Here is a 27,680-nt window from a genome sequence, read left to right on the forward strand (position 1 = left end):
CGAATATGGGAATTAGATTTGTGAAAACTTATATGATGGAAGCATGAAGTGCGGCACCTCAGGTCTCTGACATTCCTATGCAAAATTGAATAGTAGAGAAGGAACAATTGTATTAAATATATAGAAACTCCCTCTTAGAACTTTGTTTGGGTACAATTGAACCGATATCTTATTGATAATGCCAATTTGCCGTCGACGCCATCTGTGCGTGAGTGCGTGCGTGAGCAAATGTAGCATCGATAAATAACGCGATGTCCATTATTTCTTCAGATCTGCGATACTATATATCAAACAGCTTTATAACTGCGCAAACAAACGACCACACAGAGAGAGCAAACGAAGACTGGCGCAGACTTGCAACTAATCTTTAGTCCACAAAGACCACATATAAGTGCATCCCAGAAATACATCACTGCGCGTGCGCGGAGAAAGCATAATCGCCCAAAAGCTTTCTGTTCAAGCAACAAGTCTTGGGCTGTTAGCTAAAAGCAGAAAGGGATTAAAAGCGGCAGGAGTGAAAAGAGCTACGTCATGCACGCAGGGGGCATACGGACAGGTTCTTCGGCGCGGCGCCGCTAGAACGCGCTGACAGAAGTATAGCACGCAGCGCCATTCGTTCCCATCTTCACTCTAAACAAAATCAAGATAGCATATCAGATGATCACGACTCAATCAATTCCCGTTGATTTCAGCGTTTTGTTTGAAGCGTTACTGGAACTCAATAATTATCGCTAACTTGGACTGGCCGCGTGAGGGGATCGACAGCACGCGACACCACAAAACGATTTTACGAACGAGCGAACCATGCGCGGCTTTTCTTACACAAAGTGTAGGTTTTTTTTTGCACACGAATGCTGTAAAAGGCGCGCAGAGTGAGCAGTGCGGTGCGATGAATACGTAAGCTAAAAGAGCTAGCACTTTTTGTTTCCAAGTGGCGCCGAGTGAAAACAAACGCGCGCTCGCGCAAAAGCGAACGAGTGCAGCGGACGCAAGACAGGTGTGCTCGTCAGCACGCCAGAAAGGCGCCCGTCGCAATCAGCGCTCGTCGTGCCGGCCGCGAGGAGACGCACGCCTTGTACCGGGCGTTGGTTCGCCCTTGCGAGACTGCACTAGGCTGCCAAGCACTGTGTTTTTTGTCCCCGCTGCGGCCCTATTGTTTTGAGTCGCTTGTCGGCGACCGCAAGCAGCCGGAGGAGAAGAAACAAAGGGGGAGGGGGACCGTCGCTGACTTTCCGAAGGCGGCGCCAAAGGGAGAAAAAAAAATCAAGAGCAAGAAAAACGGCGAGTAACGAACGAAAGGAAACCATCCGTGCCTTGTGCTGCCAAGCTTAACTAATGCCCTCAGCAACGAGAGTTGGGAAGTCGTCTCTCTTGGCTTCTTCCGAGGCCTAACACATTCTCGGCGGCGTTTCTTCATCTTGCGCTTGTGCGTCTTATGTGTGACCCGTGTGCACGTGTGCTTGAGTGAGCGCGGCTGAACCTTGTTGCCCTGGCTCGGGACGGTCGTTTAGGATGCCGAAAAATGCCGACCACGTAAAGGTACCCCTGACCGGAGTGATCGGTAAAGCGGAGCTGTTCTTTTCAATTTACGCAGGCTGCGCATTTTGCTTGCGAAGCTGATATTTGCTGGGAAACGGATTTTGCCCGTGGTTTGGGTGGCAGACTGGGGATTTCATTGTTGTACTACCTCGTTTTTTCGCTTCTCAACGTTTGAGCCGAGGTTGGTTGGCAATGACTCTGCAAAAAAGCAGGGGACTGAGCTAAGAAAACGCGAAATTGTTCGTGGTGACGAACAGTGTCATTTGCGAAGATGGGGACCATTGTGTTCTATGTCTTGCTAACTTTTTGTTTGTGTGTTTAATCGCCACTCTTTTTAGGGGCAAAAGCAAACAAGATATTTTGGAAGGAAGCAAAAAATTGACGCGGCGAATGATAACCCAGGCAATATTTTTGTTGTACAAGTAGTTAGCGGTCTGCTCCTTCGTTCTAGGTAGGAGTAGCGCAGTCCCAATGGCGAATGCAGTGTGAGCTGTTTCTTTTATTTTTTTTTTCTATTCCATTTTTCCGCATCAAACAAGCGTCTTTAACACATTGTTTGTGTTACTTTGGCATAGACAAAATATTTAATGCTTCTGTTACAATTGTCTCTTTCGTAGTTTGAAAGCACTAAAATTTGTCTGAAACATGGAGCGCGTTTCGCAGATTTCTCGCCCTCCTTTTTGCGTACTGACAGTAAAGGCTGTATGAATATTTCAAGAACGGCAGCTCCCGACTATAGGCCTTGTAAATTCGCCAAGAGCTTTATTTAAATGGACGACTATGAACCAGCCTCTCTGCGTTAATTCTTACGCAAAAAAGGAACCACAACACGCGCACTGCCACCCCTCTATTTGTACCTTGGCGATAGTGAGTGAATGGCGTGAACGGAAGGTGTGAACGGAATAAAGAATATAGCGAACCATGAAGGAGTTCGTGATGTAAGCAGCTACGTGTACGGCTAAGGACAAACACAGGCGATGACGTCATGCTGATGTCATGGTCAAGCGAAAGCACTTCCTTCGCCGCGAATGGTCCAGTAGCGATGTTACATTGCTTATGGATGTAATCAACGGGTTCACCATCGCGTGCCTTCTTTGCGGTGCAGTGTGATGGCGGCAATGGAACGGCGCCAGCACAGAGGGTAGAAAGAAAAAAAGGGGTTGTCTCTGTCGAGACGTCCTGGCTGCGTGACGTATGCAAGTACCAATTGTTTAGTTGAGGTTTCAGGATTCTTTAACGGAAGACAGTTGCGTCGTGTCACTGCAAGGCTCGCTAAGACTTGATAAGGTGCAACAAAAGAGAGCAAAACCAAAGACAGGGACGTTAACCTGAGGATAGCTGCGGTTGGCTACCTTGTACAGGGGAAGAGAAAAAAGCGTACGAAAAACGAGAAGAAAAGAAGGGAAGAATCAACTGTCTGTGAATGCGCAATGCTTGCTAAAATGCAAGAACTGAAAGTATTCACGGTTTGTCACTCCTAAAGAGAATTCGGGCCTTTTTCTTTTTAGGAAAAAATTCAATGGCGATCGTATATTGATGGGTTCAGAATCTGACTTCGAGCTCGCTTACGCGATCTTGCACGGGTATCATATACAAACAAAATTTATCATATTAACACAAGATTAACTTGGTGGCGATCTGAGTGGCCATCGTTAGTCTTGAGGAATGATACGGAGGGCCGAGGTTTATTACCTCGCCAATGCAGATCTAGTCGAGTCATCTTGGTGGGTGGCCTGGGACCCATCTCCCTCGACTTGAACCAGCTATCGCGCGCTAAACGCCATAGTTCGACCTGTGGTGACCGAGAGGTGTCTGTCATTGCGTAATGATAGTTTCATCAAGACCAACCCGAACACTTTCCGTCCTCTTTCCTATAATTTATTCACTCTGATCACCACAAGTTAAACGAAGTAGCAGGAAGCATATTCTCTTGATTTGATCTCCCTGTCAACCCGTAAGTTCATGATGCCATGGTTTACAGTTTATATTCAAGCTGCCATTTGTGCGGTTAAAGGAGCGAAGCGTTCCGTCGTCACTATTTCTTCGCTTCATCGACTTGCGGCTCAGTCACGCGACTATTGTTTTTTTTTTTTTAATTTTAGCCGCCTTGCTAATAAGTGGCTATCGGGACACGGTTTGTAAGGACCTTACTAAGCATGCCATGATTAGAACGCCGCGCGTCCATGTCGCGTCTCCACAGGTGCGTTCGACGGACCTGTTTGTGAATGAGCAGGGGTGTGCCAATATACTAAACTTTCAAATGATCAATCAAATATTGCCCTATTCGATTCGGTCCTCAAATCGAATAGACACTATTTGAAAATTCAAATATCTTTTGAATAGTTTTCGAATACTTCGCGTCGAGGTCCGTGCATGAGCAGAGATGAAATTGAAGCAAGAGGGTCGGTGACTGTCATCCCATCCACAGTGCGTATAACGTATAGAACATGCTGCGTCATTCAGGGAGCCAGACTTTTCCGGCTAAATTGCGATCACTCGCAATGATATTTTGTTTGGTGCTATTTATAGATCCAACACACGTGTGCTCTCATGGAAATAAAATTCTGCAGCACGTTACGCTCCTGTAACACGTGAAGGTGAAAGCCTGCTGCACATTTAATAGTGCGTTAAGTTGTGCGATCGGAGGGGTCACACTTCGTGCGAGACATCACGAGCCGCAGTGTGAAGTACACGTCTGACGCTTTAGGTCGAACTCCTCAACGACACATGCGAGTACTCAATGCACTACCTGAAGGTGCAGCATGCTTGTCGCCAGTAAGTGTTACAAATGTGTAACAACACAATCTAACAGAATTACGTTGCATGCTCTCAGCAGGGGAAAGCAGCACCGGCGGTCGAACGCTTTGCTCCCGCCGCATCACACTTCGCACCTCGTTTCCATCTTGGCGAGCATCCTCGGGCGTAGCGAACTTCCGCGGCCTACCGCGCAATCCGCTAGGCTCCGGGCGAGCGTCCTTCATAGCCGTCTCTCGCTTTGCAGTCGACTGTCGCCACGACCGCCGCCGCCATGACGCCAGCGACGCAACACATGTTTTTTCTGTCTGCGCGCGCCTATCGTTCCCTCTCCGCCAACCACTCGCTCGGAAAAGGTCACGTGTTTTCTTTTTTTTTTACCAGTTGACTGGACGCCGGGTATTTTTCAAGGCCATCGCGGAACGAGCCACTTAACGCTTTTTCCTTAATAAATCTGACTGTGTTTCACTGCAAAATACTTGACACAATAGGGGTAGCATCTGCCGCGACCATTCGCACTAGCGAAACGTTATTTATTTTTTTTTTCGCTTTACCATTACCGCAAACAACATGTATTGTATATCTGTCTATAATGTATAGACAGGCGTTATTGGCCCACAAACTTGCATTTCTAAACTTGACGTGATAAGGCATGACCGCGATTTTTCCGAAGAGACACGAGTCTGCCAACTAATTGCTTGGTTGTTCTCTAGTTACTGTTCTCTTTGCGCTTTTAATAAACCATGCTTCGTAATGTGAAGTTCCATGACAGAAGCTTTTTAAGGTTGTCAATACCAGGATGTGAAAACTGTTTGATATTAATGATGAGAAGGTTGTGCATGATTTGCAAGCTATTAAACAATATTCTATATTTGATTCGATTCGCATCTGGCAATATCCAATTCGTATTCGGTCCGGTCTCAGAAACTGCTATTCTCTGATCCCTACAAATAAAGAACAAGAATTGTAAAGTATATTTGACGGCTGAATATATAGGAAATCCCAGACGCAGTACATGTTTTAAGAAATCAATTGACCTAAAACATCACTGTACACATCCGCGCTATTTAAATTAATACCCAAGTTTAGCGATTGAAGTATCAAATAAACTTTTTCAGCCTTCAAAAGAATTAGTCATTTGGCTCCGCAAGAACTGGGCGCCTGTCTGTCATAAAGAATTATGTCAGCATTAGGCGACATTACATAGACAATACATAAGGTCTCCGTCTGAACTTAAAAAAAAAAATATTCAGAGAGTGTAAACATACTTACAGCGAGAGCTGTCTGGACGATGTAGTAATCCGGCTGTATCATTGTGGGCACGACACGAAAGTACTTGAAAAGCGGGGGCTTTTCATTCTACGCCTGCTTTAAATACTGGAAACTATGTGATTCGACACTCGATGGAAAGGTGTACACAAGGCGTGTCGAGCGTTATTATGCTTGCGCAAAGTATTAGGTCTCTGCTATCTATACATTTTCATGACGTCTGACCGAAATGACTGTGCAAAAAATCCTTTGTGCGAACAAAGTGCTCATAGCAACTTTCATCAACGAGTTCGCATCGGAAACATTGAGATGCAGTTTTGGAGGGCTTATGTAGATGCTTTTCCGCGTCATTAAAGAGATCAGAGGTAATCCCACAGAATTCCCGTGTTATACACGTGTTACTACGAATAGAGAGAAAACTAAACAAACAAACAAACAAACAAACAAACAAACAAACAAACAAACAAACAAACAAACAAACAAACAGGCTCATTGCTCATTTCACTGACCATGATGAGTTTAGAATCACGTCGCTCTACACCTAACGTATTTATTCTACATGAAACGAATTGCTTCAGTTGCCGGAAATATTATGTTTATGCAGTCATTACCCGCATCACTTGCAAGCATAACTGGCACCGATAACTTTGAACTCACACTTCAAAGTTTCATCTTATATTTAACAGTAGAGCTACGGAAAAAATAGTTACGGCGATGTCGAAAGAAGGGATGCTACAACAATAATAATAATAATAATAATAATAATAATAATAATAATAATAATAATAATAATAATAATAATAATAATAATAATAATAATAATAATAATTGTAATGCTCAAACGAGTCGGAAGGGTATAGGAGTCTTGTGCTATGTTAAACGACGTGCTGCAAGTTTCACAGTTACCTTTTCTCGTCGTTGGTGCCGAGAGTAATTTGGTGCCCGGAAGGGCTTAGGGGAATGGGGTCTGGCGAGATGGAAGGCCGCAGTCACTTACATTGCAGTCTGGCCAGAGTGCTCACCCGTGCAATCGCACCTCAAGCTCGATCCAGGTACCCTCGCCCGCTCATTTGCTACCTTTCCTGGGCAACCACTGGTAACTAATTTCTGTTCCGCGTAAGTACCAGCTAGATATTTAGTAGGGTGGCGAACTGGGTTCTGGTTGAGCTTCCTGCCGAACCCTTTTTTTGGTCTCTTTTCCTCTCTCTTCGCATTTGGAAGGAGCATTCTCTGGTTACTGTCGTTTCTGGGAAAGCGAACGTCTGAGAGTGTGGTCTATGAAACAAACCTCCAAAAACAAGAAGCCGCGGCAGCATGTCCTAAACTTTTATTCAAAAACAAAATACACGGAACATTAGACATGCTTACTAAGTACTGCAGTTTTCTGCCATGGAGAAGCAAAATGAAGCGCAATATCGCGAAACACTTTGTACCAATTCGATACTCTCCGAACAAGCACCAGATCTATAGATTTCCAGATACCGCCTTCACACCGAAGGCTCATGTATGGTCCAAAACGGGCCCTTTCGTTCAAAAGGGTTGCAATGTGGGCTTGTTGGTAATGCATCTTGAAGGCGTGTACGATTAAAAAACGGTACAGAAGAAGACACACAGGGACACACACAGCGCTGTGTGTGTCGCTGTGTGTCTTTTTCTGTCCCGTCTTTTAATCGCGCTACCGTACACCCTTTCGTTCAAAGATCTTTTTATCATATGTCAAGTGGTTATATTTCATACGAGCTTGCAGTCAAAGAGGAACAACTGTTATGCAACGAACTCTGAGTTAACCCCTTCAGTAATTAAGAAACATACGACACCAGGCTCCGTCACTCAAGGTGGAACAAAAACGGAAGGAAGGAAGGAAGGAAAAAGTGGAGAAGGAAAAGCAGCGAGGTTAACCAGTTTAGCTTAACCGGTTTGCTACCCTACACATGGGAGCGGGATGGGGGGATGAAAGATTGGGAGAAGAGATAGAGGGAGCACATAACACGGCACACACATCGTTAGTTACAGTTACAGTTACAAAAACAGAAAACGTCATCTTAATTCTTGCAGGTGCCGAACAAAAAAGATGAAAGAAAGTGCACATCGCAGGAAGTAATAAAAATGCGCATGTAGTAATACATCGCATACGTCACAGAGAATCACAGGAACAAACTTAAAGAACCTCTGAGCCTTTCTATAGCGCGTGTCGAAATGTGCATATACGGGCAGCTTTCGCTCCATAACGCTAATCACTGATACGTGAGCAGCAATGCTGGAGCCTTTCACTGATTGTCTCTCTGAACAAAAGTTTTTCGTTTTAGGCAGAGTTTAATTATTTTCCTCTGCCGACCGGAACAGAAAAAAAAAGAAGGAAAGGTACCAGGAGAGTTCGCATAATTACTTTTCTCACGTCTTCCCAAATTACGCGATTTCGTTCACGTTATCAGGAAAATAATTAGGGGGGTTGAAGGCTCACTAGTGGCATAAGAGGGGCCCGTTCGTTTCTCTCTCAAGCAACGCCCTGCATCGAGTTGTAAAGCAAGAAAATAAAGCGTAAAACCAAGGGTGATTGAAACTATCAAAGGCGAAGCGAATGAAGAGGCGAAAGAGAGAGAAAAGAAAAAGTAAGAGCGATACAAAGGATGCATCAGAAGCCAAGCCGAAACTGAGCCGTATGCAGGGTGAATTGTGGGATTGGTTCGTCGACCGAGTGGCGTGGCAAATAAATGCTTAAGGAAATTTCTGGTTTCGCCCCCTTAAATATAGCTGGTCGAATAAAACTGTGAAAGAAGGAAGTCGGAGGCCGCAGTCGTACGCCCCTTTGTGACTCTTCGTAATATATCTCCTTCGTTACACAGAAATGACAGTTTTATAACTTTTTAAAAACTACAGAGGTGGCCCATGCATTGTTGTTTGCTGTTTAATAAATGATGAGATTATGGGAAAATAGGCCACCGAAGGGTCGGCTATCCCAATAATCTAAAAATAAACTGTAGCGACTGAGACATGTAGAGAGAGAAAAGAAAGGAAGCATGCGTTCGGGGATAAACTTTTGCTACACATCTTCTGGTGACAATTATCTGCCCCGCAAATAACATTTGACAGCAACTTCGTTAGCTTAAAATTTGACTCCGTACTTTCATCTTGATGACTGTGTTAAGGTCATTTACTCTAGCCGAAATATAAGAGTGAATCAGTGCGAGTATGCCGAGGCCCTCAAAAGTTGAAATCCTGCAAGCGAAGGATATATAGATACGCCGTCCTCGGTGGGACTCAGTGCTTAAACACTGTGCTCAAAACTTTGTTCATATGATGTCGCCTCGAGTTTGGAACGCAGAATTGATGTCATGCGCACAGCGTGGACCTTCCAATTTCCCGCACCCTACTGCTTTTCTATTTCCTACGCCGCGCGCCTGAACAAGGAAAAACTTTCGCAGCGCGTTGCGAATTTCTTCCTGCAGCAACTATGCATTCATGGAATAATTTCGAGGAAAGCGCGAAAGCGCAGACCTACGTGCAAGCGCATGTAATGCTTGCTCTTTTTCCTATATTTTCTCTCTTTATTTTTTTTTTGAACTTACACAGAAAGGAACATCGCTCGGAACAGCACCCATTTGCGAGCACCTAGACTTCCGCTATGAAGCGAGCGCAGACACTTAAAAAACATTTGGGTACTTCAAAACATGACATTCGGATTGGCACTCTAGACTACGACGTTTCAGTCACTTTTCAGATTCCGCGCATGGCTCCCGGAAACACATTTGCAAGACTTTGCTAACAAGCAAAGAAGAATAAAATAATAAGAAATACCATCACACTGACAGATAACTGTAAGAAGAAGAAAAAAAAAAAAACGCGAGATCAACGCGGGTGACAAAAACCGATTGTCGCAGTGCGAAAACGAGGCGCGAACTGCGATGAGACTTTCTCTTCTTTTTTTTCTCTCGTGCCGGCGCCCGTCGCTCACCGCCGAATCCCGCGGTCGTACTCCAACTGTGGCGATTGCGCTCTGATTTTACCGTTGGGAATTGGCGACACCTTCCTCGCAGCTTGCGTCTTCCTCCCTCGTCTCCGTTCTCCCGCTGTGGAAGAGCTCGCCCCCCGCGCACGCACACGCCGGCGTTCCGGAATGGCGTCGCGCGCCGGCTGCACCGGAGAGTTGAGACGGCCGCGGTTCGGGGAGCGCGAAGAGGGGGCGCAGCGCGGGCCCGGTGCTTTCTCGGTGCATCGGCACGTTGCGATGTGGAAGAGCCGCTCACCGCAGCGCAGTGCGGCGTTTGAACCGGCGGACCGATTTTCTGGTCGCCGGGTGCGTGGAATGCGCCCCCGCGATGCGGTGCCCGTTTTCCCTTCGTGGAAAATGCTCGCTCTCTCGCGTTTGTGGGTTGAACCTGGCGGCAAGGCTGGCTGGCGGAACAAGCCAGAACGGCGCCGCAATTCTCTTCCTTTGACTTCCCCCATCCCTTTTCCTGCCTCTGCCATCGTTTCCTTTCGGTCCCGCGTTAGCCACTGTTACCGGCATCCGCACATAAACTCTGGCGCGAATAGATGTAGCGGATCAAAGTTGGCATGAAATAAGCTTTCTTTTTGTTTTTATGCCGCGCTCTTGCTTTTGCCTTACCGCGGAAGTTTGGTATCCGCGCCTCTTTCGTCGTTTGCGTTTGATGCAACTAGCTTGCGAAAAACAACCGCTTTAACTTCTTCGGGATTGGTAATCGCGTCGAATGTTTGCAACTATACGCCTGCGGGAGCAGCAGACAGTCTCTTGCAAAATGAATTAGAACGCATTCTCAAAGCGATGTCCCTCTTTATTTACTGTTTACTTGTAGGACCCTTGCCAATTTTCGCCTGCACAACTGCGCAGCGTTAAGGCTAGCACTACAAGGTAAAACGCGGCAGCTGGCTGAGGGAGTTACGGCAGTGGTGAAGCAGTAACGCTATTCTGAAGAGTTATTGTCAATGAAGAGTGATCGACCCCTCATTCGAAGTTTCCACGCACGCCCGTCACTGAAACGTCCAGAAATAAATAAATAAATACATAAATAAATAAATAAATACATAAAGGTCGCAAAAAGCTTCCTATTTTGAAACCTAACCGAGCATGGCATGGAGAATTCCTGCAAGGAGTTCTACCGATGATTCTCCGGGCACGGGGCTCACAACAACCTCGCAGGGATAACCGAAGTGTTCGGAATATGTTTATCATAATTTTTATGGGAATGACGTCGCCACCCTCTTTCCCGCTCTCATTATTCGTCAAAGAGGATTTAAAACAAATAAAGCGTATGAAGGCCTACTTGCTCCACTAAGTGCACTTTCCAAACACTGTATATATATATATATATATATGCACTGTTTCTCTTACAATACCATGGTTCTATTTGGACCCAAGATATTCAACTTATTTTTGGGTGGCGGAGTGCTTGAAGCCTGCTCAACCTCCGCCGGGATCGGCGCACACATTACTGCCGACTATACAGGGTATCCCCTCTCCCTCCATGAAAACACATGCGCGGGATGCATACAGGGGCTAGAGCTAAACAGTTTCGCTGTAAAAGATATTACATAAGACAGGAGCTACACATGACCCAATATACAAATATTGTAACTAAAAGAAACAAAGGTGCTGTTTAGGTACAATTCCAGGAATGTCATAATATTGTCAATGGACAGACCACAAGAATTCATTAAATCAGTGATTTCATTGTCCTCTATGTAATGTCTAACGCAACATAGAAGTTCATTATGGGGTACCGAATAAAACAAATCCTTGACATCAATTCAAAAAGCACTGCCAAAACCACTTCCGTTACTCAGAAAATCCGTGACTGTGGCTGTTTTCTGTGGCGAGCGGATCATCCTAATGAAGCTCATTTAAATGCTTCAGCAGGAAGCGACTAACCTGAAACTGCCAAGTACCATGCTCATTGATTTAAAGGGCCTTTCCGGTTTATGCGTCTTAACAGTGAAAAACGCTTCTAACGTATTACCTTTGCAATCAATAGTAGATTTCGCAAGTTTAGGTAAGTTGAGTTCATTGCACAGAGAGACATACAGCGCGACTTTTTTACCTTAATAGGCTTTATTGTTGAAGAAAGAAAGTTCTCAATCGAGAAAGATGCTTTCTCCAGGAAAAGGCACTGCGTCATCACAACAAAGCCGCCTTCTTGTTCAGCCTGCAGGAGAGACAGTTCCTGGTCCCTGAAGAAGGAAACGTCTAATCATCACCATCATCATGAGCCTGGTTACGCCCACTGCAGGGCAAAGGCCTCTCCCATACTTCTCCAACTGCCCCGGTCATGTACTAATTGTGGCCATGTTGACCCTCCAAACTTCCTAATCTCATCTGCCCACCTAACTTTCTGTCGCCCCCTGCTACGCTTCCCTTCCCTCGGAATCCAGTCCGTAACCCTTAACGACCATCGGTTATCTTCCCTCCTCATTACATGTTCTGCCCATGCCCATTTCTTTTTCTTGATTTCAACTAAGATGTCATTAACGCACGTTTGTTCCCTCACCCAATCTGCTCTTTTCTTATCCCTTAATGTTACACCTATCATTCTTCTTTCCATAGCTCGTTGCGTCGTCCTCAATTTAAGTAGAACGCTTTTCGTAAGCCTCCAGGTTTCTGCCCCGTACGTGAGTACTGGTAACACACAGCTGTTATATACTTTTCTCTTGAGGGATAATGGCAACCTGCTGTTCATGATCTGCGAATGCCTGCCAAACGCACCCAAGCCCATTCTTATTCTTCTGATTATTTCACTCTCATGATCCGGATCAGCAGTCACTATCTGTCCTAAGTAGATGTATTCCCTTACCACTTCCCTTACCAGGAAACGTCTATTGCAGTTGAAATTCTTTGTCGAAATGTGTACCGGTCTCTCAGGAGTAAGTCAGCATCCTCAACAAGGCAACGCTCGCAGTCTTGCTCTTCGGCCCTCAAGGAAACAACATGGTTTAGAGCCAGAAGTTCATGTGCAGGTATCTTGCGGTCAAGGCTCAACTTCAGTCCTTTCTTGTGCACGGACGCCACACTTTCAGCTATGGAAAAATTCTCGAAAACTAGCACATTATCAGTCGGCCGAGGCGGTTTGGGTGCGCTCTTAGGAAACCGAACCAGGGGCCCTATAACGTAAAACTATTCCAATATGTTTCTATTCCAATCTCCTGACGTCAAATTTGCGTAACCACCAACGCAAGCACCGGGCGGGTGACCGCAGGGTTTTCTGAACAGACCAATCAAACGCTGTCCTCGTTCATAGGAGGTCACTTTTGTCTGCTTGAAAAACGAATAACATTGCCTACACTGAGCGTCTTGTCGTATCTAATTGGCTGACAAGAGGCGAGGAGAACGCTCAAGTGGAGAGGGCTTCGATGGGGCCGAGCCACTGCACTGAAAGTCGATAACCGGATGAAGAGGGTGGTGCCGGCGTCTACGATTGGTCGGCTTTCCCTTACTTAGCTTGCGGTGGCTGGTCGAAAGTCACGGCGGCATGCAACGGAAGCTCAAGAATGACGCTAAAACGGACCCTCAGCAAAGAAGAGTTGGCAGAATGAGAGGGTAAACGTGCCGAAAGTGCTCGAAAACGTTACACGGCCACGCAAGAAGTTTTATTATACGCAAATACACCCATGCTCTCCGGCAGGTGCGAGTAGCCAGCGTCTGAGCGATCGGCGGCAGCCATCTTTTATTCCTTTCGGAACGGGCAGCCTGCGGCTATTCCGAAGAAAATTCAGTTTTGTTCGGCTTATTAATGCATCTTTATCGCGTACACGTCACTTTGACGCGGTGAGTTCTTGCGGTTTTGTGACGTCGCGTGACAGGCAGGTGAAGTGGGTGCAGCCCGAAAACTTTTTACCAATACCCAAGGCTAATGACGAAAAGGGGTCGAATCAGAAATAACTATTTTTCTTTTTTCCGTCAAATCATGCATAATCAGTGTGTACACATCATATCAGATGGGGAGGTATCGCGGTTTTCGTGACGTCGCGTGACAGAAAGGTGAAGTGGGGGTGGTCGAAAAATGTTTTTGACCAATCGTGGAGGGCTGATAGCAGAATTGGAATAGAAAAGTTTGGAATAGCTTTACGTTATAGCGCCCCAGGAAGCAGCGGCGCCAGTACTCCGTCGTTTCAGCAGCCATGCGTTGGAACGACCGCAGCTGAGCAATGGCCTGTTAGATACGGGACAGTTTCCTGAGCCTACTTCGAGTTCCCCAGACCACATCGAATCGCGCCACAGCTAATTAAGGAGCGCAGAAGCACGGATACCACATTCCTGAGGCACGGCACGTGCAAACAAGTTGGCGGACCCCACTTCGTGTGCAGCCGGTGGAGCTATTCACTGCTTGACTCTTTCCGAAAGTGAAGCGAGAGCCTGGCATTGTGGCGGGTAAAGTGGGTCCCGAAGCAAGACGGCTGTAATGCGCCGTGAAAACCTGGCGGAGTACGATACCATGTACAAAGAAGGTCGCAATATCATTAGCAGTGCCTCGTGGGAGAGCTCGGGTTTCAATGTAACGTGTAAGGTAGTGTATGGCAACAGCAATACAATGGTTACCAGACCTCGACGTGGGGAATGGTCCAAGCAAATCTATGCCAACCTGCTGAAAAGGGATCCGCGGAGGATCCACGGGATGGAGAAGTCCAGCGGGACGCACGGGTGGTGTCTTGCGTCTTTGGCAGTCGCGGCACGTCTTCACGTATTGCTTTACGTCAGGGCGAAGGTTAGGCCAGAAGTACTTTTGGCGTATGCGTGAAAACGTCCGTGCGAATCCCAAGTGGCCCGAAGATGACTCGTCGTGAGAGGCCCCCAGGAGGTCGTCACGCAGTGAAGACGGCACTACAAGGAGGCAGGTGGTTGCACTCGAGTGAAAACACAATTTGTAGAAAACGCCATCGCGGAGAAAAAACCAGGATCACTTGCGGACGAACATACGAGGCGGCTCTGGTAGACGGTTCTCAAGGTAGTCGATGAGAGGCCGGAGCTTTGAATCATCGCGCTGTTGCTCGCTGATGTCTGATACTGTGATAATGGACATAAATGCATCCTCTTCATCAAAGTCGTATGGCGACGGTTGAAGTGGAGCACGTGACAGGCAGTCGGCGTCGGTGTATTTACGCCCGGACTTGAACACTATCGTCACATCGTATTCTTGCAAGCGAAGACTGCAGCGTGCAAGACGGCCAGATGGATCCTTCAGATTGGCGAGCCAGCACAATGAATGGTGACCTGTCACAACTCGAAACGATCGGCCGTACAAATATGGTCAGAACTTAGTAATTGCCCACACAACGGCCAAGCATTCCTTCTCCGTAGTGGAATAGTTCCTTTCAGCTGGAGACAAAGTGCGGCTTGCGTGCGCAATGATGCGCTCGGCTCCATCTTGCCACTGTACGAGGACGGCACTAAGGCCAGCGTTGCTGGCATCCGTGTGCAACTCGGTGTAACTGTATTCCTCAAAGTGTCGTAGAACAGGAGGTGCGCAGGCGTTTCTGGAGTTCACAGAAGGCCTCTTGTTGGTCCTGCTCCCAGACAAACGGAACATTATCCTTAGTCAACCGTTGGAAAGGTTCGGCTATCCGTGAAAAGTTAGCCACGAAGCGTCGATAATATGCGCAAGGCCCTAGAAAACGGCGGAGTTCGTGTTTATTCGAAGGTGTTGGAAACGAAGCAACAGCAATGGTTTTGTCGGGGTCTGGTCGAATGCCCTCGTAGCTGACGGCATGGCCTAAAAATTTGAGTTCGTCATACCCGAAATGGCATTTTTCAGGCTTTAAAGACAGGCCAGCAGTACGAATTGCGTCAAGAACTGCTTGTAAGCGCTGGAGGTGCTGCTCAAAAGTTTCTGAAAACACAACGATATCATCTAAATAGACAAGGCATGACTGCCATTTGAGACCTGATAGAATGGTGTCCATCATGTGCTGAAAAGTAGCAGGCGTAGAGAACAATCCGAAAGGAAGGACCTTGAATTCGTAGAGTCCGTCAGGCGTAATAAATGCTGTTTTTTTCACGGTCACGCTCATCAACCTCTATTTGCCAGTAGCCGCTGCAAAGGCCCATCGATGAGAAGTATCGAGCATGTCGAAGGCGGTCCAAAGAGTCGTCGATGCCAGGAAGGCGATAAACGTCCTTCTTCGTAACGTTGTTAAGCTTGCGATAGTCAACGCTAAAACGAAGTGTGCCGTCTTTCTTTTTCACCAGAACCACAGGTGACGCCCATGGACTGGTGGAGGGCTGTATGATATTGTCGGTAAGCATTTCTTGGAATTGAATTCGGATGGCGTCTTGCTCTTTACGAGAAACCCGGTAGGCACGTTGGCGCACGGGTCTTTCATTGGGATTTGTAAATAATTCTGTGTTTCGCAATAGGCGTTTGGTCGACCTTCGATGTTGAAGCGAAACAGTCCGCAAAAGACTGTAAAAGGCTTCGAATGCTAGCTTGTTGTTCACCTGATAATTTAGAATTCACATCAATATTGCTGTTGGCTGGTACGTCACAGTTAGAATCTCCATCATTGTGTCCTACAGTTAACAAGCGGGAAAGTCACTGACTGGCTCCAAATAGGCGATGACAGTTCGTGTGGCGAAGGGCTAGTATTCACGACTGAAATCGGTCACTAAAATCTGAGTAGTCCGTGACGACAGCTGCAAGATACCGCGGGCTACGCAAACCTGTCGAGCCAACAAGTCTGACAGATTGCCTTCAGCGATTCCGAGATGGGGAGGATCATCGTCTGTTTCTACAGTGATCAACGCAGAACTCCGGGGTGGTAAAGTAGCACAGTCACCCGAAACGCGTAACACCGTGGACTGTGGGTGGTAGTCGTCCGAATGAGTTGCGCGTTCGCTAGAAAAACTGACAAGCAACTCGCGAAGGTTTATGATTGCGCCGTACTCCCGAAGAAATTCCATGCCGAGTATCACCTGTCTAGAGCACTCTGCCAGTATAACAAATGAACCAACAAATGTGACCTCACGAATTTGTACCCTCGCAGTGCATTTGCCGATCGGCGTGAGAACATGACCGCCGGCTGTACGGAGCTTAGGTCCTGGCCACAGTGTCGTCACCTTGCGAAGTGCAGTAACCAGTTGTCCGCTCATGACAGAATAATCGGCACCAGTATCGACAAGAGCGGTTACCGGGTGGTTATCTACAGAAGCGAGTATGTCGGCTGAAACAGGTTCACGGTTTTCGAAGGAAGGTGTCGAAGGTACGCAGTAGTCGTTGTGGTCGTCGTTATTGTCGTCATCGTCGTCGATGCCGTCGTCGGGGTGTCGGAGCGGAGGATCTTTCGAAGTGCGTTGGACAGCGGCCCCACCCCCGGAGGTCGCTGTTCTTAGTTTCTCCGACTTGGGCTCTCGAAGCGCATAGGTGCCATAGGGCAACGAGAGAGAAGATGCTGATCCCAGGCTGATTTGGCGATCGTAGACCGAGCAGCGTTGCTGAAGGGCTCGCTCCATTGTTGTCGTCTCACTGACTAATTCAGCTACTGTAGCTGGAGGCCATCGCATCAGTCCAGCAAATAGCTGCTCTTTCACTGCACGCATCAGCAGGCGTACTTTCTTCGCTTCTGTCATGCCATGGCCAGCACGCTTGAAAAGCCGCGACATGTCCTCTACGAACATGGCTACGCTATCGTTCCGCCTTTGAACCCTACTCTGAAGGGCTTGCTCTGCTCGCTCTTTTCTTGCGGAACTGCTGTACGTATCGCGTATCTGCCGTTGAAATTCTTGCCAGATGGTGATGGATGGCTCGTGGTTAGCGAAGCATGTTCGGGCAGAGTCCTCTAGGGCGAAGTACACGTTCCTTAACTTTTTCTGCTCGTCCCAATAATTGACGTCAGCCACACGATCGAAGTCATCGAGCCAGTCTTCCACGTACTCAAAAGGCTCACCATGGAACGGTCGCGGCCAGCGTCGGGTGTGGAGAACCAGCGACGCAGGAGGCTGTCCCGTACCGTATGTCTCCTGTGTTTGGCTTGCGGTTGTGGTGGACATCCTCGGCAGATCTTGCAGTCCGTATTCCGGAGGCAGTATTTGAAGCCATCGGCTTTTGCGTAAGTTGTCCGCTTCCAGTTTTTGGGGGTCAGAGTACATAGACGCGTACCCAGCAACTCCACTAGTTTGTCACAGACAAAGCCACAAAAGACTTCGGTCGACGCTATAGATCTTTTATATATGGCTGTCTTGGCACCTTCGTCGTTGTCTTCTTCTGGGAGCCACCCAACATGCCTAGCATGTGGCACCGAATTGCACCGAGTGGCTGTCAGCTGTGTCGAGGTCGAGGCAATATATATATATATGTTCACACGCGCTCATTTGTATCTTTTTCCGGTACAGTTTATTTCACCCGCTAACCAGCTCTTACATAGCGGGAGAGGAGCCGTGCATGTCCTGAATGTTATCGCCTATTCTCATTGAAAACATATTGTTATTGAGATTTATGCTTACTATATATGATCAGATCTCGTGCGTGACGCGAATAGGTTTGTGCATTCTGGAACGTACCGTTAAGCTGGAATAAACAACGAGTCATATTGAATAGCCGACGCACTCGACCCGCAGTACCGATTTCGACGTGCGACGATCATTTTGCTTCGAGTGTCACTTTTGTTTCTGGGCACGTGTTTGACAAGAAAGAGTTTGTTTTGTGCTTTGGAAATACATAACACAGCGGGTGAGAGAAAAAGCTGATCGTTAACTAGATTGTCGAATACTCAGATTCGTGAGTCAGAAATTTGGCGTTGCCTTGTTCTTCGCTTTCACTAGTAAAACTGGCAATGTAATTACACAAAACGCCCAATTACAAAATTCTGCTGATTCAAGGCCAGTTGCTATAGCAGGAATATTTTGTGTTTAAGGAGGGCTTTCAGCATCCCGAAATTTACACATGAAAATAATCATCGTCAAACAAACAAACAAACAAACAAACAAACAAACAAACAAACAAACAAACAAACAAACAAACAAACAAACAAACAAACAAACAAACAAACAAACAAACAAACAAACAAACAAACAAACAGCATGAAAATGAAAGGAAGTAAACGTAAAAATAATAAAGTATGCGGATGCACGACGTATAAGGCTTACTTGCTTGCTCGTGGCGTGTTTACACTCTTGCTTTGACTTTCGCTTTGAGGACTTTTACGTGAAGCAGCAACGCATCCAACTCGTTGCGCTTCCTTGTCAACTGTCACCACAAAGTACTATAACCTGCATTGGTTTCTCTGCATGGCACACGGTATATTTTTTTTAGATGCATGACAAACGCCGTCTGGTCCCTATGGGCACCTCGCAGTAGCAAGAGTCGTCTGTCTGATGTAGACCAGTGTATACGATTTGAAGTCCATGAGCATCCCCGTTTTCAGAGCGCTGAAAGCCCAGGATCGAACAAAATTGCCTCCTTGCTCATTCATGCAGTGGCTGTAGGTTTACAGCTCCTTCTTCACCATTTGCCTATGTGGTAGCGACAAGGTACGTTGGATAAGGCAGTTTGCGAATTAGAGCATCAAAACGGGGAATTCAAGGGTTTTACGAGCCAAAACCACGATTTCATTGTGAGACACGCCGTAGTGGGTTACTCCGGATTAATTTTGACCACCAGGGGATCTTCAACGTGCACCCAATGAATGGGACACGGGTGTTTTTGCATTTCGCCTTCATCGAAAATGCGGCCACTGGGTCCGGGATTGGATCCCGCGACCTCGTGCTTAATTTTTCTTCAACTGCGAGGCTTTTCTTTCAAGGAACCAGTATGGGTTCCCTTTGTAGCAATTGCTACGATTGGGTGAATGTCTGATTTTCTCTTTATTAATTAATTCTCTCCACCTTGCGGGTTTCCGCAGAACTATTACGTCAAAGTCTTGCCTTTGCTTTGAGTTGTTGACGAATTCGACTGCCCCCTGCCAACTGCTAGCCGCCTGCTTAGCTCAGATGGCATAGCGGCTGCCCCGGAAAGGCGATGGTCCCGGGTTCGAGTTCCGGGCCAGTACGAATTTTTCTTCAACTTCGAGGCCTTTCCTTCAAGGAACCAGTATGGTTTCCTTTGTAGCAATTGCTACGATTGGCTGGATGTCTGATTTTTCCTTTATTAATCATGTCGTAGCTGTCATACAATCGTCGTGACCATCGTTGTCGTCACACACGCTCGCGTCAGACTCACAACTGCTCGCCTCACACGCAACGCGCGCGTCCACCTGGTAATGTTTTGTAGAACGCAAAACAATGTTACTCAGGTCTCTCCTAAGCAGCCCAAATGATGCTGGATAATCTGCACAATGCTTCGCATAACGTTGATTCCTTCGAGTGCGTGGTATCTACATGATTTTTTTTCCGTCTATTCATTTTTCCCAGCTGATGCAGGGTAGCCAAGTGGACGCGTGCCCTGCTTAACGAGTTGCTGCTGCGGTGGGGAAGGCCGAGAATTTATGTGGGAGGCTTCAGCGTGTTCCATTACGCGCAACCAATGTAGTGAAAATGACGCGATGCCCAAGGTAGAGAAACCAGAGATTGCCTGCCTTTATATTCCTCACCACGCTCCATCTAAACGCCGTCCTCGTCAGCGCTCAAGCGATCTTTGTCGTCTGTAGCACTGGTGCGTTACCAGTCTCTTACTTCCCTGATTTATTCTGTTTTCTTTTTCTTCTTTTTTGTCGCGACTCACGCGAATTCGCATACATGAGCGGTATTAGCTGGCGTGGATGCCCAGACTTATCGCTTGATTCAGAGCAGTCACGCTGTCCGAATCGCGTGCTGCGCACTGAAGCGTCTGCGCATATGAGTGGTGGCACGTGAAGTGCCAAAGAAAAAGGAAATGCCGCCACTCGGATCGAAAGAACGCTAGATGGATGCAGCGAAACTATAAGCTATCATATCGCAGTACGCTTGACGCTAGGAAATGTGGTGCGCGACATTTCCGGAGCGGCATCTCTGGCGTCTGCGTAAAGGTTTTACATTCAGCCAGCCGTTCAGGTGATGGCCGGACATAGCATCGCTTGATCCGTGCATGTCAGCTTCAGTCTCCGCTATACGAAACTTTTGTTGTATGCTTTTGCGCATTGGTTATCGCGTCGGCTTCGCGCATTTGTTTTCCGGTTATGCCAAGGGCATCGTATGCCCACGCACAATCTCAGCTTGTTCACCGGCAAGGGTGCATACCAGCTGAACGATTGCGTTATGCGGCGAAGCACCTTTTGTGGTTGGTTGGGCATTTACGTTTTCTCGGGGAAAATAAATTCGTGTGATTGTGAGAGCGTTCACTCGGCATTGAACAAGAGCTGATTTGTGAGCTGTGGGCTGGGAGCTTTTATGTGAATGCTCATCAAAGTTTATTCTCGGACCGAGTTTTCAACTCGCACCATGTCATGTAACAGGTCGTAAGAAAAGACAAAAACAAGTTTTGCAGACAAAAACTGGTTTCTTCATTATTCTAAGTGTTCTTCAAATAAATTTATTCCAAGTTCATGCGATATGCCTCCTCACAACAAAGAAGTCACTATAAATAATTTTATTGGGTCCGGCGTAAAGTATTAATACAAAAACGAAACCCAGATTCATTATTTTAACTCTTAATGGGCACCTATTCCACCAGAACGCTGGTTTACTTGTAGAAGAAGCACCCTGGTTACGAAAACATGCTGGCATACTCTTAAAAGTTAAAGCTTAAGGCATAACCGAGCGCTCCGTAGAGTTGATAGTTAACCGTCAGGATAGCGCACAGATGTGGCGGAGAGAGGATTTCATATGCTTGCATCACCTGGCGTTTCACGAAGGTGGACGTTAGAGTGAGCGCGTTCTACGACCGTTATTTATTTAAATGTGCAAACGAATCTTCGAAAGTGCAGCTCTGTGTTTCGTTCATTATTCAGGCGCGTGGGAATTCTATTTCCGGGGCAGCCCATCTGTGGAACTACACTGGCTCACGGAGCACAGTGCCGGTTGGAGAGAGTGAGCGCACAGTGCGCTTTATTCGCCGCACTTCACATTTAAAGTGACAGCAAACGCAACGTTCGGCGAGGCTTACAATCGCTAAGCTTCGCAACTGTAGAATACCCGTGTTTTACTCGTAGATCACGCGTGTCCCAATATCGGGAACCGCAGATGCAGCGGCACGTGCTCCATTGCTTTAAATTCAGATTGCAATGTGGGGATATCGATGCTCCCGATGGGAGTCAAATACAGATGTCCGACAAAATATGCTGGGAATTTCTGCTCAAGCGAAGGGAACCAGCGCACGATGCATTGCCAATATGATCACCTACTTGCGTACTTATACACGGAGACGCCACAACACAGCCCTACCATTCGGTGAACTTAGAGGAAAATGAAGCTGTATGTTTTGCGATAGCGGCAGCAAACGCAAATCTCGAGATCATGCACGTGTATGTGCAATAGCTTTTTGAGTTCTCATGAGTCAATTCGCACACGCGGAGTTGTCTCCGTGACAACTAGGCCTCTTGGCAAACTAATTGACGCAGGCGTTAACCAAGCTGCGCGGATGACGACGTCATTTTCTCACCGCTTCACGTGATCATTCGCCGGCAGTGGTGGTGTTGAAGCGTATACAGCGTATGGTGGTCTGGGGCCGCATTGTGGAAGGATTCTTTTCGTACGATTTTGATCATTTTTTATCATCTGTAACAATGAGTGACCGGTCTTGGTGATAACTGGATCATGGCTTCGTGCAAAATAATGACGAAGGCGAAAAAGAATAGAAAATGTAAGAAATCATCACATAATACCGGACCTGTTTCTTGCTCCTGAATGATCTCCCAGCTACATTCCGTGCCTCCTTCTTTGTTTTATTGAATAAACTCATTTAACTTACGGAAATCGATTCCGCAGTGTATTAGCTAACATATTTCAGACTGTAACTCGCAAAATATTTCATGACGCGGTGCTGCTAGCTTACATGATTTGACTCTTAACAGCTAAGGGAGAGTTCTTTTATTACAGGGACGCAGCCGGCTCTCAAACGTTAGACTACATTACGCTCGTTGATCAGCTTCGATAATCCAGCCAATTTGACCTCATCTGTGGGATTGGTTGCTTTTATAATTTACCGTTTGTTTATTTGGTCTCTTCTTACCTGGAAGAGCTTGCTTGTTTCCTGTCATGGTGGATTAACCCTGGCTTCAACTACCACCTGTGAAATCATTTTACTCAACTTATCATTCATTACCTTGCGCTTTCCTCATCGTCTTTCACTAGAGCGTCATATTTGGTTGCGAATTCCTGCACTTTTTTATCGACTGTTACGAGATTAGGCTGTTTTTTCCTGAATAATTTTTCTCTTGGGATATTCAAATCGAACCGAATCTTACATCTAGCCAACCTGTTAAGAATGTACTTCCCCCTGCCCAATACCGAACATCGGACGCAGTGATGGCATCGATTCAAATTACGAAGTCATTTCATCTTTCCTTTTAGGGTTTTGCATGTCCGCTTCAGGTTACTACGTTCGATTTCTTTCTGTGAACTCTACCAACGCACCTTCTAAACTATTTACTGAGTCAGTGCCTGCTTCTTCTCCACGTTCACAATGGACCACATGTCCCACTGTAAGCCGAGTTTCTCATCGCTAGTTTGACGACTTCATAGAAGCTTCGTGCTATTAAAGCGAAGCTGTTAGCCTCTAGTTTGTCGGAATTTTTGTGACCGCGTGCGAAGTTTTGCTCACACAAAAACAAACGGCAGCTGTAAGGCTTTGTGTTTAAGATTCAGCGTAGCATAATTATGTTTTCTCGTATATTAGAATTACAATCCGATGTTATTATGTCTGCAGGTAGGGTGTAAACCGTACTTTACAAAATTGGTGGCGTATTTTACTTTGAGAAATTGAATTAGTTCAATAACGCCCTTACGCCAGGCGGAGGGCCTACTAGAATGAACATGTATGCTGCAGTTTCGCACACCTGCGTGCGCGCATGACAGACGCGTGTTCTTGATGTGTGGGCACTCTGATCGTCGTATCTCTTGCACGGTGTGTGCCGCGACCGTAATCGACATTGCGGCAAACACTTTTCAAAAAGTCACAGTGACGTTTCACTTCGTGAACGCGGGTTACGTGCAAGCGTATGGACGCCGCGATCGTCTACCACGGCGTCGTAACACAAACGTAATGGGTGCGAACGCGGTTGCGGGAGCTATAATAATGTCGGCGGTGCGACGTCTGATGGGCCACCAGGAAAGCACATATTGCTACACACGCAAAGTAGAGACAAGCGACCACCGCGGCGTCGAAGCACAAACGGAAAGGGCGCGGACGCGGACGCTACATTTCGTCTACAGCTTTGCCATACATCCACTTCCACTGGATGGAATGGAGGCGGATTCTTTTATACCCATGACCGCAGGTTGGTGCATACATCTTTAATACGTCCAGATAATCCGACGTATTATTTATCTTTATTACAGCAGTTGCTGCCTTTTCGTTATGCTGTCGCGAATCTACTGATATTCCCTCCGCGTTACGTTCTTATATATTAGAAATCATACCCCGTGTTCTCTTTCAGCATTAGCAGTCGAATGTACTGTCATCGGTCAATAGTGTATGTGACTCACCTCGCTAAGGCCGGGTTCATCCCAGGTTCATCCCAAGTAATTCCTAAATATTTCTCAAGGATTGCGCAATCAAAAGAGAGCCGGAAGTTAGTGACGCCAAGTACCCATGAATGACGACTACATAGGCAGACCTAAGACAGGATTGCAGAAGAGTGGGTAGGAGGTAGCGTGGCCTCAATACTGCCCATGTTCAGCTTATGGCAAGACGCACAGAGATCTGCAGTTTGGCTAGTCTAGGTCGAAAGCGCATCATTACAGTGCACATCAGGGGGAAGGAGGCGCGAATTCCTTCAATGTCCGACATGAATGATGGACACCGACAGTGCAAAGACATTTATTTATTTATTTATTTATTTATTTATTTATTTATTTATTTATTTGTACATACTGCAGTCTATACAGACCAAGCAGGAGGGCGTACTTCTGCAAACACTCATTTAAGACAAGAATAATATGTGCTTGTTCTAGACATCTGGAACTGAAAAAGGAAGGGAGCAAAAAAAGAAAAAAAAAGTGCAAGTTCGCCTTTTTGTACTGCAAAGGATGATATTCACACAATCAGAAAAATGCTCTGGAATAGTCAATAAAATATAAAAATTACAAGTTGGGGTTTCTGCTGACCTTCACACCAGAACAAAATGCACTTGCCTAGGCGATAGTAAAAATAACATGAAAAAAAGAGCAAGAAAAAACATTCCATATTACTGTGCAAAATACATGGGTAGTGCCTGCTCAAAATTATCAGCAGAGAAAATTTCTTAGAGTAGATCATTCCACTGGAGAACAGTACGAGGAAAGAATCAATTTTTAAACAGGTTAGTGCGTGCGCGGAAAGGGAGCAAGTTGTGAGCGTGACAGTGTCGAGACGCGCGGGACAGGTAAGGTTGAATGTATGTTCGTCCATTACATTCAAGCGACTTGTCGTACATCGTGAAAAGAAATTTTAGTCGTGCCACAGTTCTTCGTGCTTCTAAGGTAGGGATATGGTTTTTGGTCATTAGTTGTGACGGCGAATCAGTGGACGTAAACTTGTTGAAAATGAACCGCACTGCTCGCCTCTGAACCGTTTCAAGCTTATGCTTATTCTTTATGTAATAGGAGTCCCATACTATTGAGGCGTATTCTAGTTTTTGCAATATATAAGTTGTGTATGCTAGAAGTTTTAAATTTGAAGGTGCTGTTTTCAGTTTATGACGCAGAAAGCCAGGCTTTCGAGAGGCGGATGCACAAACGTTCGCTATGTGTTTCGACCACAATAGAGTGTTTGTAATCGTTATGCCTAGGTATTTATATTCGGAGACTTCCTTTATTGTGTACTATTGATGCAATATGTAAATGCCATAGGTTGCTTTTTGTTCGTAACACGAAGTAAGACAGTTTCTTTTCAGTATTTAGGGTCATAGACCATGTGGTGCACCATTCATTAAGTCTGGCTAAGCTAGTGCTTAACTGAACTTGATCATCACGGCAAGTAATCTCTTTAAAGACAAGACAATTATCTGCGAACAATCTGATGTTAACGTGTGGATGAATGGTGCTAGTTATATCGTTAACATAGATTAGATAATCACCTCATAATTATATAATCTCCTCATCCACTTTGCAGAAAGAGCCACTCTAGTGGAATTGAAAGTTACTCTTTTAAGAAGTACAGAGAGCCGCCGTAACTGCGAAGACGCTCCTTTTTGTGTCACTGAGAGAATGACTAAGCGCACGAATGTGCACCTCTGCACATGCGCATAGTGAAAGGCTGGCGCATACGACTGCGTCCAGGCTTGTGATTTCTGGTTCTCCAGCCCAGCTTACGGCCGGCAGAAATACCTCAGCGTGAGGATCCTCGTCGCGCGAAAGTGCGTCTGTTACGCAAGCATCTTGATGGCGCGGGGAGACGTTCAAGTCTGGCTCGCCGTTGTTCCCGCAAAATTTCCTTCTGCGCGCCGCGTAGTAGCGAAAACTTCGTGCCACCGTCAAACAGGGCCGCTCACAGGTTCCCGACAGAAGGAGTGCGCCGGCCAACGCAGTAGTCGGCGGCCTCCGTGCTGCGCACTCAATATCATCGATAGAGCTTATCAGGTTGTAAAATGGCCCGGCGCAGCAGCCAGGCCACCGATCGCAGGCCCTCGAAAGCAGCGCGCGCAAAAACGTATCAGTTACAGTCGTTTATCAGGAGAAGCCGTCCTTTTCCTTCGCTGTTCCTCTTTGTCCCAATCTCCATTGCGTGGCTCTTTTCTCTTTGCCTTTCTCCGATTCCTGCAGTCGGCACGCCACGCTTCTCCTTGTTCCGGCTCCTGCCACCCTCTCTTTCCTTTTTGTTCACACCTCCTCCTCTTCTTTTTCTCTCTCTCTCTTTCGCGGCTGCTCCTCTCGCTCTTTCTCGAGACGAGACAGCAGGAGCTGAGAAAGACATTGAAATGTAACCTTCACGAATAAAAGATGCGTGCCGAAGCCAACAGGAAAAATGAGACGCAGAGGAGGGCGCAAAGAAAAAAAATAAAGAAAAAGAAAGTTCTCCGGATTTCCAGTGCTCCAGCTTGTATGAAACCGTGAGAAATTTATTGCATCCTGCTCCTTTCTTCATACAAGTGTGCAGAAAGAAGGCTTGAAGAAGGAAGTAAAGACGAGTAGCAAATAGTTATTTACTTTTGCTTTAGCCGATTTCCTATGAGAAATCTATTGCTCCTTCGCGAGTTGCCGTAGTGCTCTTCATCATTTCTTCTTCGTTGCTGCTCTGGATCGTCCTTTGTCATCCTTATTCTCGGCATTCATGATGGGCGCAGCGCAGGCATTTTGTTCAGTAGTGCCCACATGTGCGCGCCCAGAAGAGAGAGAGAAAAAAAAACTGAAAAACTCGAACATCTCTTGAATGCACGCGAGAAACATTTCGTTCACTGGAGCCGAAGCATTGCCTCACCACACGTTGCCTGTTGAAGCACGTTCTGAAAGTAGGCGAAGAGACACATGCTCGGCGCTCTGTTGCTTGATGGGAAATCTGACACGCGCTTCAAATTTTAGCCACTCGTCTCCGGCAGTGTTCGCTGGAGCTAACGTCCAGCGTATACGGCCAGCGTTGCTTGCAAACGACATGGAATGTTTTGCTGGCTTCCCTTTCTCGTTCACGGCTTCGCCGGCAAGATGGTCACATGGGCCGCTGTTCCGAATGAGGTATGTCCTCTCTGTCTTCCCTTCCGGAACATGCAAGTGCATCGAGGCTACGAACACGATTAAGCGGAGAAATATGAACGGTATCTCGTCAGACATAATCGTGACATCGCCGTATGTTTGAAGCTCGCAGCAGGACACTAAATTTGCGAAAGCGATGTTGTGCATGATTTAGAGAAAAAAGAAACGCTGCTCGCAAGCAATGATTTTCGGTGTATTCGCTTTGTTAGAAAGAGGCGAATGCGCCTCGAGGAAAAATAAAGCAGAACTTAGTTGCCTATACTTAATATAAAAAGAAGAAAGAGAAAGAAAATCGAAGTGGGTGCTATTCTCAGAGAATAATTCTAGAATTATTCTTCCCCCAAGCAAGAGAGAGCTGTTAGAATATTTCTGCGCGGGT

The 27,680-nt window shown here is 46.5% G+C and overlaps 1 protein-coding gene across 1 annotated transcript in view; it reads left to right on the forward strand.

The window, feature by feature from the left end:
* Positions 1–1,315: 1,315 nt before the first annotated feature.
* Positions 1,316–27,680, forward strand: part of LOC126544152 (band 7 protein AGAP004871-like) — a 256,271-nt gene continuing 229,906 nt past the window's right edge. Inside the window, exon 1 of the mRNA XM_050191389.3 lies at positions 1,316–1,561. Within this exon, the coding sequence (XP_050047346.1) occupies positions 1,513–1,561 (49 nt within the window). The 5' untranslated portion in view covers positions 1,316–1,512. The remainder of the gene's footprint in view (positions 1,562–27,680) is intronic.

Source organism: Dermacentor andersoni, chromosome 1 (genome assembly GCF_023375885.2).
Source record: "Dermacentor andersoni chromosome 1, qqDerAnde1_hic_scaffold, whole genome shotgun sequence".
NCBI classification, from domain to species: domain Eukaryota; kingdom Metazoa; phylum Arthropoda; class Arachnida; order Ixodida; family Ixodidae; genus Dermacentor; species Dermacentor andersoni.